This window comes from Oncorhynchus masou, chromosome 9, assembly GCF_036934945.1.
Source record: "Oncorhynchus masou masou isolate Uvic2021 chromosome 9, UVic_Omas_1.1, whole genome shotgun sequence".
Lineage (NCBI taxonomy): Eukaryota > Metazoa > Chordata > Actinopteri > Salmoniformes > Salmonidae > Oncorhynchus > Oncorhynchus masou.
The window spans coordinates 73,646,020-73,664,994 of record NC_088220.1 but is presented as its reverse complement, the minus strand read 5'-3'; the positions used below and the strand labels follow the sequence as shown (position 1 = coordinate 73,664,994).

At 45.8% G+C, this 18,975-nt stretch overlaps 1 protein-coding gene across 4 annotated transcripts in view; it reads left to right on the top strand.

Moving 5' to 3' along the window:
• LOC135546618 (SPRY domain-containing SOCS box protein 4-like) overlaps positions 1–18,579 on the top strand; it is a 45,730-nt gene extending 27,151 nt beyond the window's left edge. For all 4 annotated transcript variants that reach the window (XM_064975188.1, XM_064975184.1, XM_064975186.1 and 1 more), the window contains 2 exons: positions 1,492–2,361; positions 17,234–18,579. In XM_064975188.1, coding sequence (XP_064831260.1) covers positions 1,653–2,361; positions 17,234–17,361 — 837 coding nt within the window. In that variant the 5' untranslated portion in view covers positions 1,492–1,652 and the 3' untranslated portion in view covers positions 17,362–18,579. The remainder of the gene's footprint in view (positions 1–1,491; positions 2,362–17,233) is intronic.
• The last annotated feature ends 396 nt before the right edge of the window (positions 18,580–18,975 follow it).

Below are 18,975 nucleotides of genomic sequence, written 5' to 3'. Positions count from 1 at the left end.
ACGGTAACTGACTGTTTTGAAGTCTTTGCTGTGGAATGATTTCTCAAATCTTTTTGGTCTTGTTTAGTCTCCACCCCTTCTGAAAGGGCCCTCATAAAATCTGAATCACCCAGAGTATTGTTAGCGTTCTGTCTGAATATCCTTCCTTTTTAAGAACACACACACAGGCCTTTTCATTGTGTGCATGTGAGTGACCCCACGTTTGTTGTGTTTCGTTATACAATGAATGGTCCTCTCTGTTCAGTATGTGGTTAAAACTGAGCAGCTACATTTCTGGGGGAGGTCCAGCTACATTTCTGGGGGGGTGCAGTATTGTTTGGTACATAGTTTGTGAAATTTCATGTCTGATTTGACACATGCACACGCAGTGTCTGTAGGGGTGGTGCCCTTGGCGTGTGAGGCTGGTAACTGAGGAGGAATGTCTTCAAGTCTTTTGAGTGAGTCAGTAGAAGAGAAGAGTTCATCCTCCCTATTTGTTGCTCAGATGTTCCCCCCTCTTCTTCCAGAGAGCTGTTAGGAACTACAGAGCAGCCTGAGGCTTTTTCAGACTGATACATCTCTTTCTCTTGTGCTTCCTCCCTCTTTCTCTGCTCTTTTGACTGTTTTTATTCTGGGTGAAGGAAGCCAGCTGCATTAAGCCTGTCTGTTTTGAGAGTTGAATTTCGATATGTAAGGAAAAGGGCCTTCATTGTTGTGTTGTCTTGCCATTGCTGCTGTATGTAACAGGAGTTTGGGAAAGTGAGAATGTCATGATAAAGTCAACTAATGTTTTCTTCTGTCTCTCTCCTGTAGGAGCGAGGTTCCTCTGACAGTGGACTGTCTCTCTCTCTCTCCTGTAGGAGCGAGGCTCCTCTGACAGTGGACTGTCTCTCTCTCTCTCCTGTAGGAGCGAGGCTCCTCTGACAGTGGACTGTCTCTCTCTCTCTCTCCTGTAGGAGCGAGGCTCCTCTGACAGTGGACTGCGTCTCTCCTGTAGGACAGGCTCCTCTGACAGTGGACTGTCTCTCCTGTAGGAGCGAGGCTCCTCTGACAGTGGACTGTGTCTCTCCTGTAGGAGCGAGGCTCCTCTGTGTCTCTCTCCTGAGGAGCGAGGCTCCTCTGACAGTGGACTGTCTCTCTCCTGTAGGAGCGAGGCTCCTCTGACAGTGGACTGTGTCTCTCCTGTAGGAGCGAGGCTCCTCTGACAGTGGACTGTGTCTCTCCTGTAGGAGCGAGGCTCCTCTGACAGTGGACTGTGTCTCTCCTGTAGGAGCGAGGCTCCTCTGACAGTGGACTGTGTCTCTCCTGTAGGAGCGAGGCTCCTCTGACAGTGGACTGTCTCTCTCCTGTAGGAGGAGCTCCTCTGAGTGGACTGTCTCTCTCCTGTAGGAGCGAGGCTCCTCTGACAGTGGACTGTCTCTCTCCTGTAGGAGCGAGGCTCCTCTGACAGTGGACTGTCTCTCTCCTGTAGGAGCGAGGCTCCTCTGACAGTGGACTGTGTCTCTCCTGTAGGAGCGAGGCTCCTCTGACAGTGGACTGAGTGTCTCTCTGAGAGCGGCTCTCAGCCAGGGACGACTGCCCTTCTGGCCACAGCGCCCATGAGGTAACGGCAAAAAGTCCCATACCACCCTCGCTCCGCCCTCCACCCCATCTCCTTCTATCCCTCTCCAGCGATGGGTCAGAAGATCTCGGGCAGCATCAAGTCTGTTGACGCACGGGGCGATCCCTCCTATCGGCCTGTCCGCCGTGAGCTGCGGGGTCCAGACTTCTGCCGGCCTCCTCGTCTTGACCTACTTTTGGACATGCCCCCTGCGACCTCTGACCTGCAGCTCCACCATGCCTGGAACCCAGAGGACCGCTCGCTCAATGTCTTTATCAAGGAGGATGACAAGCTGACCTTCCACCGCCACCCGGTGGCCCAGAGCACCGACTGCATCCGCGGCCAGGTGGGCTACACACGGGGGCTCCATGTCTGGCGGATCCACTGGCCGGTGAGACAACGAGGAACACACGCTGTCGTAGGGGTGGGCACGGCTGACGCTCTTCTACACTCTGTGGGTTACACAGCCCTGGTGGGTTCGGACTGTGAGTCGTGGGGCTGGGACTTGGGCCGGAACAGACTCTACCACGACAGTAAGAACCGGCCAGCCTCCACCTCGGCACCAACATACCCGTGTTTCCTGGAGGCAGACGAGTCGTTTGTTCTGCCAGATGCCCTGCTGGTGGTGCTGGACATGGACGAGGGCACGCTTAGTTTCATGGTGGACGGCCAGTACCTGGGCGTGGCCTTCAGAGGGTTAAAGGGCAGGAGGCTGTACCCTATCGTCAGTGCCGTGTGGGGACACTGTGAGGTCTCCATCCGCTACGTCAATGGACTCGATCGTAAGTCAATGTCCTTTCTGTCTACCCCCTCTCTCTCTCTTTCTGTCTACCCCCCCTCTCTCTCTCTTTCTGTCTACCCCCCCTCTCTCTCTTTCTGTCTACCCCCTCTCTCTCTTTCTGTCTACCCCCTCTCTCTCTTTCTGTCTACCCCCTCTCTCTCTTTCTGTCTACCCCCTCCCTCTCTCTCTTTCTGTCTACCCCCTCTCTCTCTCTCTTTCTGTCTACCCCCTCTCTCTCTCTCTTTCTGTCTACCCCCTCTCTCTCTCTTTCTGTCTACCCCCTCTCTCTTTCTTTGTGTTCTCTGCCTATATTATATTGGGATGGTCTGTAATCTGTGCTGTGGTTTTGTATACCTCAGACCAGGCTATTCTCTAATACTGAAGCTCAAAGAAACTCTAGTACCAGAAGGTCAATGGTGCATTATGTCTTAACGGTGCTCACTTTACTCTCTGTGCTTTATTGTTTTCTAAACAAGAGCCAATGTCCAAAGCCAGTGACTCATACAACCATACTCTCTCAATGAATAGTCAGAGAGCTCGCTTTGAATTGCTTACTGTGTAGATGAGGGCAGTAGGAAATGTTGAGCTCCACAATGATATTGTGTTTGGAGCCAGGGTTTATTTTCGAAGTGCTCAGCAATTTCTCTCCCGGGGGGAGATTTCTGCTGAATCTACCTGCGCAGAGCACAGCGCGACATAGCCCTGAATGTGACTGGGAGGAGGGATGGAGGGAGAAAAGAGACTGATGGAGAGTAAGAGGGCGAGTGATTAATTGTAATGAAAAGCACTAAGTTTAATGTACTTTCTCAAAGCGCTTTAAGCAACAAGCACTTTTTTTCTTCCGAAAACAAATAGTTAATGGCCGATTATGGCAGGAATGGTAGTACATTAATGGCTTGAGCAGTCAGCGTCAGGAGGAAGGCTAGAGGAGAGGTAGTTCAGATGAAACACAGGGGGTCACATGCAAGGGATTTCAGAGCTGTTTATCAGGGCGCCGTCACTGAAGCAGCACTTCTCATTAGTATTCTCTGAAGTCTGACTTCACCCACCACTGGGGGAAGCCGTAACAGGCGCGAAGGTATCAGAGAAGCACACTGCACATCAGTTCAGAATAGTCCTCCCTGAAGCTAACCACTGGAGAAAGCTGCTCAAAAAGATTGAATGAGGAAAAACATTTAGGATTTAATCATGTCTGTCAGTCATGTGTTTTGGACATAATAGACTGGAGATGAGGCTGTGTGTTGAGCAGAAAGAATAAGTGACTGTTCCCTCACTAGGTTAGTCCCAGAGACACTGAATAATGCTTTAGTAGTGACAGTCAGCATGACTAGAGATGCTGTGAACCAGTGGTGGCCTGCCCTCTTCCTGCAGACCTACTGGATACTGACATTCTACCAATCAGCTACTCATCAAGACCTGGATTAGCTGTGTTCGAGCAAGGCAGGAGCTATAACACACAGTTGCTCTCCAGGAGAGTTGGCCACTGTCAATCTACAACCTCCAGTACACTAGTCATGGCATGTCAGTACAGAGAGACTGGCTGATAGATGGTGTTTTATACTGCAGACTGGCCTGGTTGACTGTATACAGTACTGTGTGTAGTAACTGGCTCTGCTACAGTGGAGAGAGAGAGTGGGAGGGCCTGTTGGTGTTCCTCTGTCTGGCCCTGCTCTGATCTATAAAAGTGTGTGTTTACCCATAGGAAGCTGTCTGGGTCTTTATGGGTATTCGTGTCTCTGTCTGGCCCTGCTCTGATCTATAAAAGTGTGTGTTTACCCATAGGAAGCTGTCTGGGTCTTTATGGGTATTCGTGTCTCTGTCTGGCCCTGCTCTGATCTATAAAAGTGTGTGTTTACCCATAGGAAGCTGTCTGGGTCTTTATGGGTATTCGTGTCTCTGTCTGGCCCTGCTCTGATCTATAAAAGTGTGTGTTTACCCATAGGAAGCTGTCTGGGTCTTTAGGAAGCTGTCTGGGTCTGATTATGTGTGTAGGTGTTTACCCATAGGAAGCTGTCTGGGTGTCTCTGTCTGGCCCTGCTCTGATCTATAAAAGTGTGTGTTTACCCATAGGAAGCTGTCTGGGTCTTTATGGGTATTCGTGTCTCTGTCTGGCCCTGTGTTTACCCTCTGTCTGGCCCTGTCTCTGATCTATAAAAGTGTGTGTTTACCCATAGGAAGCTGTCTGGGTCTTTATGGGTAGGTGTTCCTCTGTCTGGCCCTGCTCTGATCTATAAAAGTGTGTGTTTACCCATAGGAAGCTGTCTGGGTCTTTATGGGTAGGTGTTCCTCTGTCTGGCCCTGCTCTGATCTATAAAAGTGTGTGTTTACCCATAGGAAGCTGTCTGGGTCTTTATGGGTAGGTGTGTCTCTGTCTGGCCCTGCTCTGATCTATAAAAGTGTGTGTTTACCCATAGGAAGCTGTCTGGGTTTTTATGGGTAGGTGTGTCTCTGTGTGGGTGTCTAAGTATAGCAGACATGAATGTCACCTACTGTGGGAGTCATTTAGGACTGTTGATTGACCTGATTGTGTAACACTATCACCCTCCCCCACTGTATATGTTACAGAAAGACCCAAAGCAGGACGAGGGCTCTTAGACGGTCAGACAAGAACTCCATGTCCATGGCTGCAAGCCTGGTGTTTTTGTGTGTGAGTTCACGGAAAGGAGCCAGGAGTGTTGGAATTCTGGAGGCATTCCCAGTGTGCCTCGGAGCTCAACGTCTGGCCTTGCGAAGGGAGGTGTGTGTTTATTGTGCCCCATACAGTCACCCTCTGTTGAATCGTTTTCTCTCTCACAGACAAACACACTGGGATGTTTGTGTAGAACGTGTGACTTTAATGCATTTATCTAGAGCCCATTGGAACACAAGGCCTATTCTTTATCAACTGGTTTGCTTTCAAGAGGACATTTTCCATACGTACATTTTCAATACATGCACTCATTTGTTTACATCCCTGTTAGTGATCATTTCTCCTTTGCCAAGATAATCCATCCACCTGACAAGTGTGACATATCAAGAAGCTGATTAAACGACATGATCATTACACAGGTGCACCTTGTGCCGGGAACAATAAAAGACCACTCTAAAATGTACAGTTTTGTCATATTGTGTCATTGACAAAACTGACAAAACTTTGTGTCCTGTCTCAAGTTGAGGGAGCGCGAAATTGGCATGCTGACTGCAGGAATGTCCACCAGAGCTGTTGCCAGTGAATTTAATGCTAATTGCTCTATTATAAGCTGCCTCAAACATCATTTGAGAGAATTTAGCAGTACGTCCAACTGGCCTCTCAACCGCAGACCCACGTGTATGGCGTTGTGTGGGCAAGCAGTTTGTTGATATAGTGAACAGTGCCCCGTGGTGGTGAGGTTATGGTATGGGCAGGCATAAGCTATGGACAATGAACACATGCATTTTATCGATGTGAATGTGAATGCGCAAATACTGTGACGAGATCCTGAGGCCCGTTGTGAGGCCTATTCATTTCATTTGACTGATTTCCTCATGTTCTGTAACTCAGTATAATCTTTTAAATTGTTGCATTTTATGTTCACTACACTGTGATAATGGGGCGGCAGGGTAGCCTAGTGGTTAGTGTTGGACTAGTAACCGGAAGGTTACAAGTTCAATCCCCCGTGCTGACAAGGTGCAAATCTGTTGTTTTGCCCCTGAACCCACTGTTCCAAGGCTTTCATTGAAAATAAGAATGTGTTCTTAACTGACTTGCCTAGTTAAATAAAGGTCAAATAAAAACATGTCAGAGAAGCTAATGGAAGCAGCTTATAAGGCAGGCCTTTATCCACCCCATGTCACAGCTCTGTAGCCTCATCATGTTAGTCTTCTATAGACATTATGCAGGTCCTGTGAGTGCTCTCTGTTCTCTGCAGTGATGTTACGAGAATGTATTCCTTCTGCTGGAGTTCTCTTGGGACTGGATTGGCTGAAACAGCATTTTAGCCGGGGGTATATCAGACAATATGCCACTGGTCTGACACAAAAATACTTGTTTACTGTTCTATTCATCTTAGTAACCAGTTTCTAATAGAAATAAGGCACCTGTGGTGTGTGATGCGTGTCGTGCCTGAGAACAACCCTTACCACCCCCCTGGCCTTGTTGCTTAATTATGCTGTGGAAATGGGGAAACATCCCCATGTAACTCACAGGAAAATGCAGACCATTTATTAGTATGCATTGGCTCGTTCCCAAAGGTATCTTTTCCATGTTTGTTTTAGTAAAGGAGTCTTCTCTTTCAATAAAATAAATTGTCCCTTAACACACAGTTAATGCATTTCTCTGATCCTCTATTTGTCACGAACACTTAGTTTCTTCTCTGCACGACTTTCACACTGATAGAAGCTTTATCGATTTCTTTAGTGTTTCTGTTCCCCAAAGCCTGCAAATAGACAACAATAGGAGAGTGGGGATGAGGCTGTACTGCTAACTCTTTTCTTATGGCACTGTTGATCTTCCCATAAGATGGTACTACACAAAACGCAACAATACAGGCATGCTGCCAGCAGCCAAACTCATTCACTGCTAAACAAGAGAATTACGAGGCAATCACTTTGCAAAACCTCCGTTGGAAATGAACACCATTTCACGCTGGCTCTTTCTTTCTCTCGCTCTGTCACTCACTCCCACTCTTTCATTTATGCTGAAATCCCTGCTTCAATATTTACACTTCTAATCATGGCAGGGAGTTGCTGTAGAAACTGTTTATTTGAATGGGGAGAGGAGACCGTACAGTAAGTGCTGGCTTGGGGAGGGAGATCTAGCCTGGGAATGGATGGCTTCTCTTCTTTGGTGCCATGGAACTCTGTCCCCTGATAGTGTGGAGAATAGATTCAGTCAGTGAGTACATTTATATGCACACTAATAATTCAATATTAAACTGGTTATGGCAGTAGTCATGTCCTAATAATTGAAGAGAGTGCTCAGAAAACCAGGTTTTAAATCGGCGTATGCTTAGTTCAATTTTGACTCTACACAGATTTTTTTTTTTTTTTTTTTTTTTTTAAGCATTTTTTTTTCTGCTTATTTTCATCGGTGTAAGGTCAAATCAAACAAAGCATACAGCAATTTCAAACATCTGGTTTTCTGAGCATCCTTTCAAATTAGGAGATGTAAACCTCTTAATTGGCGTTTCAGTAGAGAATGGTGCTGGAGGGGGTGGCTTTTTTTCCTCTCACATTTATCTCATTTTGTACATAATGCTACTGTCTCTTATGACCCAAAATCAAATTTATTTATATAGCCCTTTGTACATCAGCTGATATCTCAAAGTGCTGTACAGAAACCCAGCCTAAAACCCCAAACAGCAAGCAATGCAGGTGTAGAAGCACGGTGACTAGGAAAAACTCCCTAGAAAGGCCAAAACCTAGGAAGAAACCTAGAGAGGAACCAGGCTATGTGGGGTGGCCAGTCCTCTTCTGGCTGTGCCGGGTTGGTAACAGAACATGGCCAAGATGTTCAAATGTTCATTATAACAGAACATGGCCAGGTGGACTGGGGACAGCAAGGAGTCATCATGTCCGGTGGTCCTGGGGCATGGTCCTAGGGCTCAGGTCCTCAGAGATAGAAAGAAAGAGAATTAGAGAGAGCATATGTGGGGTGGCCAGTCTTTCCGACTGTGCCGGGTGGAGATTATAACAGAACATGGCCAAGATGTTCAAATGTTCATAAATGACCAGCATGGTCAAATGATAATAAGGCAGAACAGTTGAAACTGGAGCAACAGCACGGCCAGGTGGACTGGGGACAGCAAGGAGTCATCATGTCCGGTGGTCCTGGGGCATGGTCCTAGGGCTCAGGTCCTCAGAGATAGAAAGAAAGAGAATTAGAGAGAGCATAAGTCTTTCCGACTGTGCCGGGTGGAGATTATAACAGAACATGGCCAAGATGTTCAAATGTTCATAAATGACCAGCATGGTCAAATGATAATAAGGCAAAACAGTTGAAACTGGAGCAACAGCACGGCCAGGTGGACTGGGGACAGCAAGGAGTCATCATGTCCGGTGGTCCTGGGGCATGGTCCTAGGGAGGTCCTCAGGAGAGCATAGCCAGTCTTTCCGACTGTGCCGGGTGGAGATTATAACAGAACATGGCCAAGATGTTCAAATGTTCATAAATGACCAGCATGGTCAAATGATAATAAGGCAAAACAGTTGAAACTGGAGCAACAGCACGGCCAGGTGGACTGGGGACAGATATAACAAACTGACCCCAGCCCCCCGAGACACAAACTACTGCAGCATAAATACTGGAGGCTGAGACAGAGCTTCTGGACACCAGAACAGCGATTACTCACCTAAGAACTGGACAAAGATGTTTTCTTTATATACTGCATGGTCGAGACAAGGCCCAAATCCTGTCTTCAGTGTGAAGAAATAGGGGGGAGAAGGGCGGGATCTACTCATCACAGATGAGTAGGTAAACCACCACTTCCCTCCTAATTGGCCAACGTGCAATCATTGGAAAACAAACTGGACAATCTATGATTTAAGACTATCCTACCAACAGGACATTAAAGTCAGTACCCTCTTGAAACTCCCCATCCCGGATCCGGGATTGTGACTAAAGCCTCAGGCTCATTAGCATAACGCAACGTTAACGATTTCTGAAAATCGCAAATAAAATGAAAATAATGCGTCTGCTCTCAAGCTTAGCCTTTTCTTAACAACACTGTCATCTCAGATTTTCAAAATATGCTTTTGAACCATAGAAATTGACTAATTTGTGTAAGAGTATGCAAAGCTAGCTTAGCATTTTGAGTAGCATTTAGCACGCAACATTTTCACAAAAACCAGATAACCAAATAAATAAAATCATTTACCTTTGAAGAGCTTCGGATGTTTTCAATGAGGAGACTCTCAGTTACATACCAAATGCGCAGTTTTTCCTGAAAGCGTCTGTGTGTAGGAGAAATCGTTCCGTTTTGTACATCGCATCTGGCTACCGAAACGAACCGAAAATTCAGTCACCTACAACGTCAAACTTTTTCCGAATTAACTACATAATATCGACCGAAACATGGCAAACGTTGTTTGGAATCAATCCTCAAGGTGTTTTTTCACATATCTCTTCATTGATATATCGTTCGTGGAAGCTTGCATTCTTCTCTAAATTCTGTGGAAAAATACTTGCAGCTGACTTTTGCGCACCAATTTCGGCGCAGGACACCGGGCGGACACCTGGTAAATGTGGTCTCTTATGGTCAATCTTCCAATGATCTGCCTACAAATACGTCACAATGCTGCAGACACCTTGGGGAAACGACAGAAAGGGCAGACTTACTCCTCTCGCATTCACAGCCATATAAGGAGACAATGGAAAACAGAGCCTCAAAAATCCTGCTCATTTCCTGGATGCCGTCTCATCTTGGTTTTGCCTGAAGCTCACGTTCTAGAGCACGCACAGAAAATATCTTGGTAGTTCTGGACACGTCAGTGTTTTCTTTCGAAAGCTATCAATTATATGCATAGTCGAGCATCTTTTTGTGACAAAATATCTTGTTTAAAACGGGAACGTTTTTCATCCAAAAATGAAATAGCGCCCCCAGAGCATCAAGAGGTTAACTACACTGATAATATAGAGCTGGCTTCTCTGTGTTTCGGCAGGGCAGAGCAGCTACGTCTGGTAAGACGATGGGCGGGTGTGTGTCTATTTGTCTAACTGCTGGTGTGTAATGTCTAATATTAAAGAAGTCTCACGGTATTGCTCTTCTGAGATAGAATACCTCATTAGCTGTAGACAACACTATCTACTAAGAGTTCTCATCTGTATTATTCGTAGCTATCTATTTACCACCACAAACCGATACTGGTACTTAGACCGCACTCAACGAGCTGTATAGGGCCTCTGCTAGAGCTGCCGCTTTCAAGGAGCGGGACACGTATAAGCAATCCCCCTATGCCCTCAGACGAACCATCAAACAGGCAGTGTCAATTCAGGCTAAAGTTTGAATTCTACTAAACTGGCTCTGACACTTGTCAGATGTGGCAGGGCTTGAAAATGATTAGACTACAAAGCGAAACCCTGCCATGGGTTGCCCAGTGACGTGAGCCTATCAGATGGGCTAAATGCCTTATTATGCTCCCATCAAGTTAAGCAACACTGAAGCATGCATGAGACTAGCAACTGTTCCGGACAACTGTGTGATCATGCTCTCTGTAGCGGATGTGAGCAAGAACATTTTTAAACAGGTCAACATTCACAAAGCTGCGAGACATATGGATTACCAGGATGTGAACTGCGAGCATGCGTGGACCAACTGGAAAGTGTCATGACTGGCTTTTCAACCTCTCCGTGTGAGTCTAATACCTACACGATCGTTCAAAAGTTTGGAAATGTCCTTGTTTTCCATGAAAACATACATGAAATGAGTTGTAAAATGAATAGGAAATATTGTCAAGAGGTTGACAAGGTTATAAATAATGATTTTTAATTGAAATACCCACAATACACAAATCAAACCCACAATTGCTGATGCTCCAGATACTCAACTAGTCTAAAGAAGGCCAGTTTTCTTGCTGCTTTAATCAGAGCAACAGTTTTCAGTTGTGCTAACATAATTGCAAAAGGGTTTTCTAATGATCAATTAGCCTTTTTTAAATGATAAACTTGGATTAGCTATTTATTTCCTTAACTTACCTCATTTGCACTCACTGTATATGGACTTTTTGTTTTCTTTGATAATGGGCCTCTGTACGCCTATGTAGATATTCCATTAAAAGTCAGCTGTTTTCAGCTACAATAGTCATATACAACATTAACAATGTCTACACTGTATTTCTGATCAATTTGATGTTTAATTTAATGGACAAAATTACTTTTCTTTCAATAAAAATGACTTAAGTGACCCTAAACTTTTGAACGGTTGTGTACATGTTTCAAACAGTCCTGTCGTCCCTGTGCCTATGAAAGCGAAGGGAGCCTGCCTAAACCATTACCGCCCCGTAGCACTCACATCTGTAGCCATCAAGTGCTTTGAAAGGCTAGTCATTGCTCACAACACTCATGCCAGAAACCCTAGACTCACACCAATTTGCGTACCGCCCCAACAGATCCACAGATTTATTTGTATTTATTTATTTCACCTTTATTTAACCAGGTAGGCAAGTTGAGAACAAGTTCTCATTTACAATTGCGACCTGGCCAAGATGAAGCAAAGCAGTTCGACACATACAACGACACAGAGTTACACATGGAGTAAAACAAACATACAGTCAATAATACAGTATAAACAAGTCTATATACGATGTGAGCAAATGAGGTGAGATAAAGGAGGTAAAGGCAAAAAAAGGCCATGGTGGCAAAGTAAATACAATATAGCAAGTAAAACACTGGAATGGTAGATTTGCAGTGGAAGAATGTGCAAAGTAGAAATAAAAATAATGGGGTGCAAAGGAGCAAAATAAATAAATTAAATACAGTAGGGAAAGAGGTAGTTGTTTGGGCTAAAATATAGGTGGGCTATGTACAGGTGCAGTAATCTGTGAGCTGCTCTGACAGTTGGTGCTTAAAGCTAGTGAGGGAGATAAGTGTTTCCAGTTTCAGTGCTTTTTGTAGTTTGTTCCAGTCATTGGCAGCAGAGAACTGGAAGGAGAGGCGGCCAAAGAAATAATTGGTTTTGGGGTGACTAGAGAGATATACCTGCTGGAGCGTGTGCTACAGGTGGGAGATGCTATGGTGACCAGCGAGCTGAGATAAGGGGGGACTTTACCTAGCAGGGTCTTGTAGATGACATGGAGCCAGTGGGTTTGGCGACGAGTATGAAGCGAGGGCCAGCCAACGAGAGCGTTACAGGTCGCAATGGTGGGTAGTATATGGGGCTTTGGTGACAAAACGGATTGCACTGTGATAGACTGCATCCAATTTGTTGAGTAGGGTATAGGAGGCTATTTTGTAAATGACATCGCCAGATGCAATCTCAATCGAGCTCCCCACTGCCCTTCCCCACCTGGACAAAAGGAACACCTATGTGAGAATGCTATTCATTGACTATAGCTCTACATTCAACACCATAGTGCCCACAAAGCTCATCACTAAGCTAATGACCCTGGGACTAAACACCTCCCTCTGCGACTGGATCCTAAACTTCCTGATGGGCCACCTCCAGGTGGTAAGGGTAGGCAACTACACATCTACCACACTGATCGTCAACACTGGGGCACCTCTGGGGTGAGTGCTTAGTCCCCTCCTGTAGTCCCTGTTCACCCACGACTGTGGCCAAGCACGACTCCAACACTAAGTTTGCTGATGACACAACAGTGGTAGGCCTTATTACCGAAAATGATGAGATGGCCTATAGGGAGGAGGTCAGAGACCTGTCAGTGTGGTGCCAGGACAACCATAAAAAAAAATTAAAAAAAATCTTATTTACAATTACTGCCTACCTGGACGATGCTGGGCCAATTGTGTGCCGCCCTATTGGACTCCCAATCACGGCTGGTTGTAATACATCATGGAATCAAACCAGGGTCTGCAGTGACGCCTCTAGCACTGAGATGCAGTGTCTTAGACTGCTGGGCCACTCGGAAGCCACTGTGAGCAAGACCAAGGAGTTGATCGTGAACTATAGGAAAAGGAGGGCCAAACAGGCCCGCATTAACATCAATGGGACTGAAGTGGATCGGGTGGAGTGTTTTCAAGTTCCTTGGTGTCCACATCCCCAACAAACTATCATAGTCCAAACACACCAAGACAGTTGTGAAGAGGGCACAACACCTTTTCCCCCTCGGGAGACTGGAAAGATTTGGCATGGGTCCCCAGATCCTCAAAGTTCTTCTGCTGCACTATCGAGAGCATCCTGACCGGTTGCATCACTGTCTGGTATGGCAACTGCTCGGGATCTGACCGTAAGGCATGACAGAGGGTAGTGCCTACGCCCAGGTACATCACTGGGGCCAAGCTTCCTGACATCCAGGACCTACTAGGCGATGTCAGAGGAAGGCCCAAAAAATTGTCAGACTCCAGTCACCAAAGTCAGACTTCTCTCTGCTACTGCACGGCGAGTGGTACCGGAGTGCCAAGTCTAGGACCAAAAGGCTCCTTAACAGCTTCTACCCACAAGCCGTAAAACAACTAATCAAATGGCCACCCGGACTATCTACATTGACTCGGTACCAGTACTCCAAATATCTGGCCTTGTTATGTACATTTGTTACTTTTTGTTTGATTTTTAGATTTTTTTTATTTAGTAAATATTTATCAACTCTTTCTTGAACTGCATTGTTAAGGTCTTGTAAGTATTTCAAGGTAAGGTCTACACCTGTTGTATTTGGTGCATGTGACTGATTTGATTGCAGTGGTGTATTTGATCTGCTCATGTCCCAGCACTGTGTAGCGCAAGCCTCCCTCTTATGCACGAGTGAAGTGAGTTTGGAAAAACTGAAAGTATGAATCTTAGAACTTATTTTCACTTACAAACTGTCACAACTCGGAATTAAATAGGCTTCGTAAAAATAACATTGTCAATGTGGTAGAAATAATATTTTTAATTGGTGATTTTCTGCATTATTTAATTCCCATCAGGATTACTAGGGAAATCGTTATTCTTGCAAATCATGTAAATGTTTTAAACTATATTAATCTGACTATCCACAATCGTATTGTGTGGAAGTGTACTCAATGTCTTGCATATAGGTATAAACCCTTTCTGTTACAGTGCTTTAGAGCATCTGACTCAATGTCTCTGAATAGATACTCAGACAATAGCTCTCATATTCTCATAATGCTCATGGCCAGGTACAGACTTTTCAAAAGTGTGTGTGTGTGTGTGTGTGTGTGTGTGTGTGTGTGTGTGTGTGTGTGTGTGTGCCCATAGGGTCTGTGAGTAATCAGGGCTATAACGGGCTTTATTATGCTGAGGCCCGGAGTATAGAGGCACTGCAGGGAAGTGGTTGAATGGACTGGAGCGTTTGGTTCTGTCTGGAGATCAGGGGTTAGATCCTTTGGTTCTGTTTGGTAATAACACTCTAGCCCAAAAGAAAGAAGAGGAGCAACATTTCTACCGTCTGTTAGTTCAGTGAGCAATTGGATTCGGCTAAAGTTAATGATTTCCAATTTGAGAGAGGCTGAGGCTTGCCCTTTGTCTCTCGCTCTCCCTCCTTTCTCTTCCTCACCACTCTTTCCATTTATTCCTTCTCACTCTACCTGTGATGTTCTCTTGGGGATTGGTCAATGAATTATACTCGGAGATGCTCCACTTCTGTGTAGTCACTATTGTACGTACTTTCCCATGCGTACTTATTGGAAAAATCAGTCACGCAGACGTTCCTTGTCAGGATGAGGTGCAAATTTTATGCATTGATGTCACAACACACACACACACACAGATGGTTATTTTATATATTTGCCCCCCCCCCCCCCCACACACACACACACACACACACACACACTCTTGCCATAAGTTGTTATTTTATACATGTACATCACACACACGCACTCACTCCCAATCACGAGGTGGTCATTGGAACTGGTGCACAGTTTGAGATGTTCTCCTTCTCCACACACTGACTCCCAATCACGAGGTGGTCATTGGAACTGGTGAACAGTTTGAGATGTTCTCCTTCTCCACACACTCACTCCCAATCACGAGGTGGTCATTGGAACTGGTGCACAGTTTGAGATGTTCTCCTTCTCCACACACTGACTCCCAATCACGAGGTGGTCATTGGAACTGGTGAACAGTTTGAGATGTTCTCCTTCTCCACACACTGACTCCCAATCACGAGGTGGTCATTGGAACTGGTGAACAGTTTGAGATGTTCTCCTTCTCCACACACTGACTCCCAATCACGAGGTGGTCATTGGAACTGGTGAACAGTTTGAGATGTTCTCCTTCTCCACACACTGACTCCCAATCACGAGGTGGTCATTGGAACTGGTGAACAGTTTGAGATGTTCTCCTTCTCCACACACTGACTCCCAATCACGAGGTGGTCATTGGAACTGGTGAACAGTTTGAGATGTTCTCCTTCTCCACACACTGACTCCCAATCACGAGGTGGTCATTGGAACTGGTGAACAGTTTGAGACGTTCTCCTTCTCCACACACTCCACTGACAGTTCTCCATATTGATGAGAAGCTCTGAGTCTGGAGTTAACAAGTCTGTTCCTCACTGAATATCCTGACATCAGCTCTATTGGCATCGCTCCTGGCTGAGAGAAAACGAGAGCCTGAGACAGAGGTTGATCAGAGACACAGATGGAGAGGAACCTGGACAACAGGATCAAGATACCTTCTTAATGTGCGTCTCCTGAAATTACACAAGTGGGTTGTGTTTTGAACACGCGTACACTTTTTGGGTCACCTGCATCCAGTAGCTCTGAAATATCCTGGAAGATGGTGTCAGTGAAAGACACCAACTTGTTACACCTCAATGCATCAGTCAGTCAGCTCTCCCCCTCTGTGTGAGAAGAAAGCAATGTTGCTGTCCCAAATTCCCTGCTCCCTCTATCTGACACTTTGTACTGGGACTGCTCGGTGTATTAGTCATAGGTGTGTGTACACTGCTGTGTCTACACATGTCTTTCTACATGTATGTGTAGGCCTATATGTAGGTAATCTGTTATATACAAGCCTAGAGCATGCTCCTGATCGTCCCAGAGCTATGGCCCTGGACTGCTGTGGGTAGGACCTGAGCCCACGCCTGAATCGTCTCGAGAGTCCCCGGGGGGGGGGGGACAGGAAGAGAGGGATGGAGAATTACTTTCTAGTCCATTTAACTGAACCACTTCCAGTTCATTTCCTTCCATTAATATGAGTATGATTTGGGTTTTCATGAGCCCACATGGCATACAGTTCAGCACGCCAAGGCAGATGTGCTGGTTCAACATGTAGCTGTTATGGACTCAGTTGGGCTCTGTATGTGTGCCTTCTCCCCCTTCCTGTCCCCTTTGTTCTTTATTTCTGAGGACTATTTCAAACTAAGCATCATTCTCAGGAGATGAGCACCATACACGTTTCTCCATGCAGGCACACTCACTGGAGCAGTGTGGTGTCTGATAGCTGAGCCAGACAGTTGACGCACCGAAGACAATAGCAGGTTCCTGCTCAGATTCTTGCTCAGATTCCCGCTGTTTGACGGCGCCAGCTGGGTGATTGGACAGTTTCCAGGAAGCAGCAGCATCATAATTATCATCCCTCCTATGCAATTCCCTTGGCTCTGCTGAAGAACGTGCTTTGTTACTGTTCCTTGAAGTGGTTTACTCAATCCAACACCTCGCAAGTTTCTTTTTCATCTTTGTTCATTTCAGAACATTTAATTATGATGATGAAATAGATCATGTCACGTAGTGTGCCAGCCTGCTTTGGTACCACATCCTTCCTATGGAAACATCTTTGTGTATAATACAGGAGGCCAATGTTAGTATGTCTATATATCTTACTGTATTGTCTAGTGGTCACGTAGCTACAAGGGCACCATTCCATTTCGAGGATTCCCTAGAGTCCCCCTTGACACCATCCACCCTGTCTATTCAAAGCCATGTGGCCAGTGACTCAACAGTGAGTGTGTAGTGAGGGAGACTGTGTTTGGCGAGCCCCTGGGTATCACCTTCACACAGACTGCTCAGTAGAGTGTCTGCTCTGTGAGTCCAGTACAAACACATGGTCATGGCAGGTGGAACAGTCAAGCTTACATCTGAAGTCCGCTCTCATTATCAAAGTGGACAGTTGTGTGTGTGTGTGGGAAGATCTCTCTGACAAACACATGCACTTAAAAGCTCTTCTGAGGATGATATCATATTGCTCAGTCTACACTTTTATTAAATGCACTCCCTCTGAAATAGCATATATTAAATCTGTAAATGTATGTAAACATTTTTTTTTACCCCGTTTTAAAGTCCTCTCCTCTCCTGTCTGTCACAGCGGAGCCCCTCCCCCTGATGGACCTGTGCAGGCGAGTGGCCAGGCTGGCTCTGGGGCGGGACCGAGTCAACCAGATAGACACCCTCCCTCTGCCAGAGACCATCAAGAACTACCTCCAGTACCAGTGAACCTACACACACCAGGACAATGAACGACTGCTTGACGACGGCTACATTTCACTACAGTCAACCCCAAACAATTGAACCCTGAAACACTGGACATCTACTGACGATGATGGTCGGGAGGAAGCCTATAAAGGAGTTGCGAGTTTCCTTTTAGGATGTGTTCATTTTGAACTCTATTGTTTCAGTTTGCTCACTGCTGTCCCCCAGATGGACAAATGAGTGACTGATGGACAGACGGAGGTAGATGGGCATGAGACAGGACTCTAGCAGAAGTGTTGGGCTATGATGCTGGCTTCTTATTGGGTCTATGGGTTTATAGCGTGTCAGCTTCTAGAATATATTCCCGGAGGAACAGGGTGTTTTGGGGATGATGCACACATAGTTACTGTACATCTATACAGACTCTCTGGAAGCCTCTCTGAACATGTAGATATTTCGACTCTATAGCAGGCTCTACTGAGGCTTACCAGCCCCTAGCCACAGGGACGCGAACATCGTTCAACGCATGCATATGCAAACACTCGCTCATGCTCAGAGGGGCTGTTTTGGCTGTGTGAGGTTTTATGTATGTGTGGGTTGGTGCGTGTCGGTCTTGCTCCGCAACAGGCACCCTAAGACATCAGTCTGAACCACTGAGTTTGGCAACACTGCAGCCTTGATATCTCTAGTCCCCTGCTGCACTGCACCTTCCTCACCTCAACTGGCAGTCTCCTTTTATTTATCAGTGGGTTTCATTGGATCCATGCCTCTGTCTGGGTGAGTGACTGGGGCTGCATCTACAGTGGCACCCTATTCCCTACATAGTGCACGCCATCTGATCAAGTGTAGTGCACTATGTAGGGAATATGGTGGCATGGTGGACATACCTGGAATGTTGTCAGTCAGTGTGATGTGTTAAAGCTGAGGTTGGTCTGAGGGCCAATCTGTTACTGTTTATGTGCTCAGAGAAAGTACATCTATCACAGGAGAGAAAGACCTGCTGCTTTTTTTCCCCTCTTTCCGTTCTTATCCTGTTGGTGACTATTCTTTTAAGTATATGTTCTGTTTTTATGACTGGGGATTTAGTTTGTTTCTGATTTTTTGTTTTCTATGGTTTTGAGATCCTTTGAGATTTGCTGGACAGGAAGTGACCCGGGTGAGACAGGAAGTCTCGCTGAGAGAGACTGATTGAGGAATGTGCTGCCATGAGAATCTTTTAAATGTGAATAAAACACAAACAAACTGAACCAAACACGCTGGTGTTTTCTGTACAGTTGGACCTACTGTCACCTCAGTATGCCAGTGTCATCCAAATGAAGGGAAGTCTCAATGCTGCCCAGCACATTCACAACATTATGCCTTTGAATCAAAAATAGTCATTCATTTATTTAACTGTGATTTAAAGTATGTTGCTGTAGTTGGATGCCTGTATTTGATATTTAGTCCGTGACGTTTTCTGAAGCAGGCCGGCTTTGAACAGAGAACAAAGCCTGTTATGTGATCACAGTTCTGACAAAGCAGCTTTCCCTGACCATTCATGTTTTACAGCATAAATCTGTCTGTCAATCATATCAAGATCACACCAGGACAGCAAAGTGGTACTGATGAGATGATTTAACGTAAGTGGTGAGAGAGTTC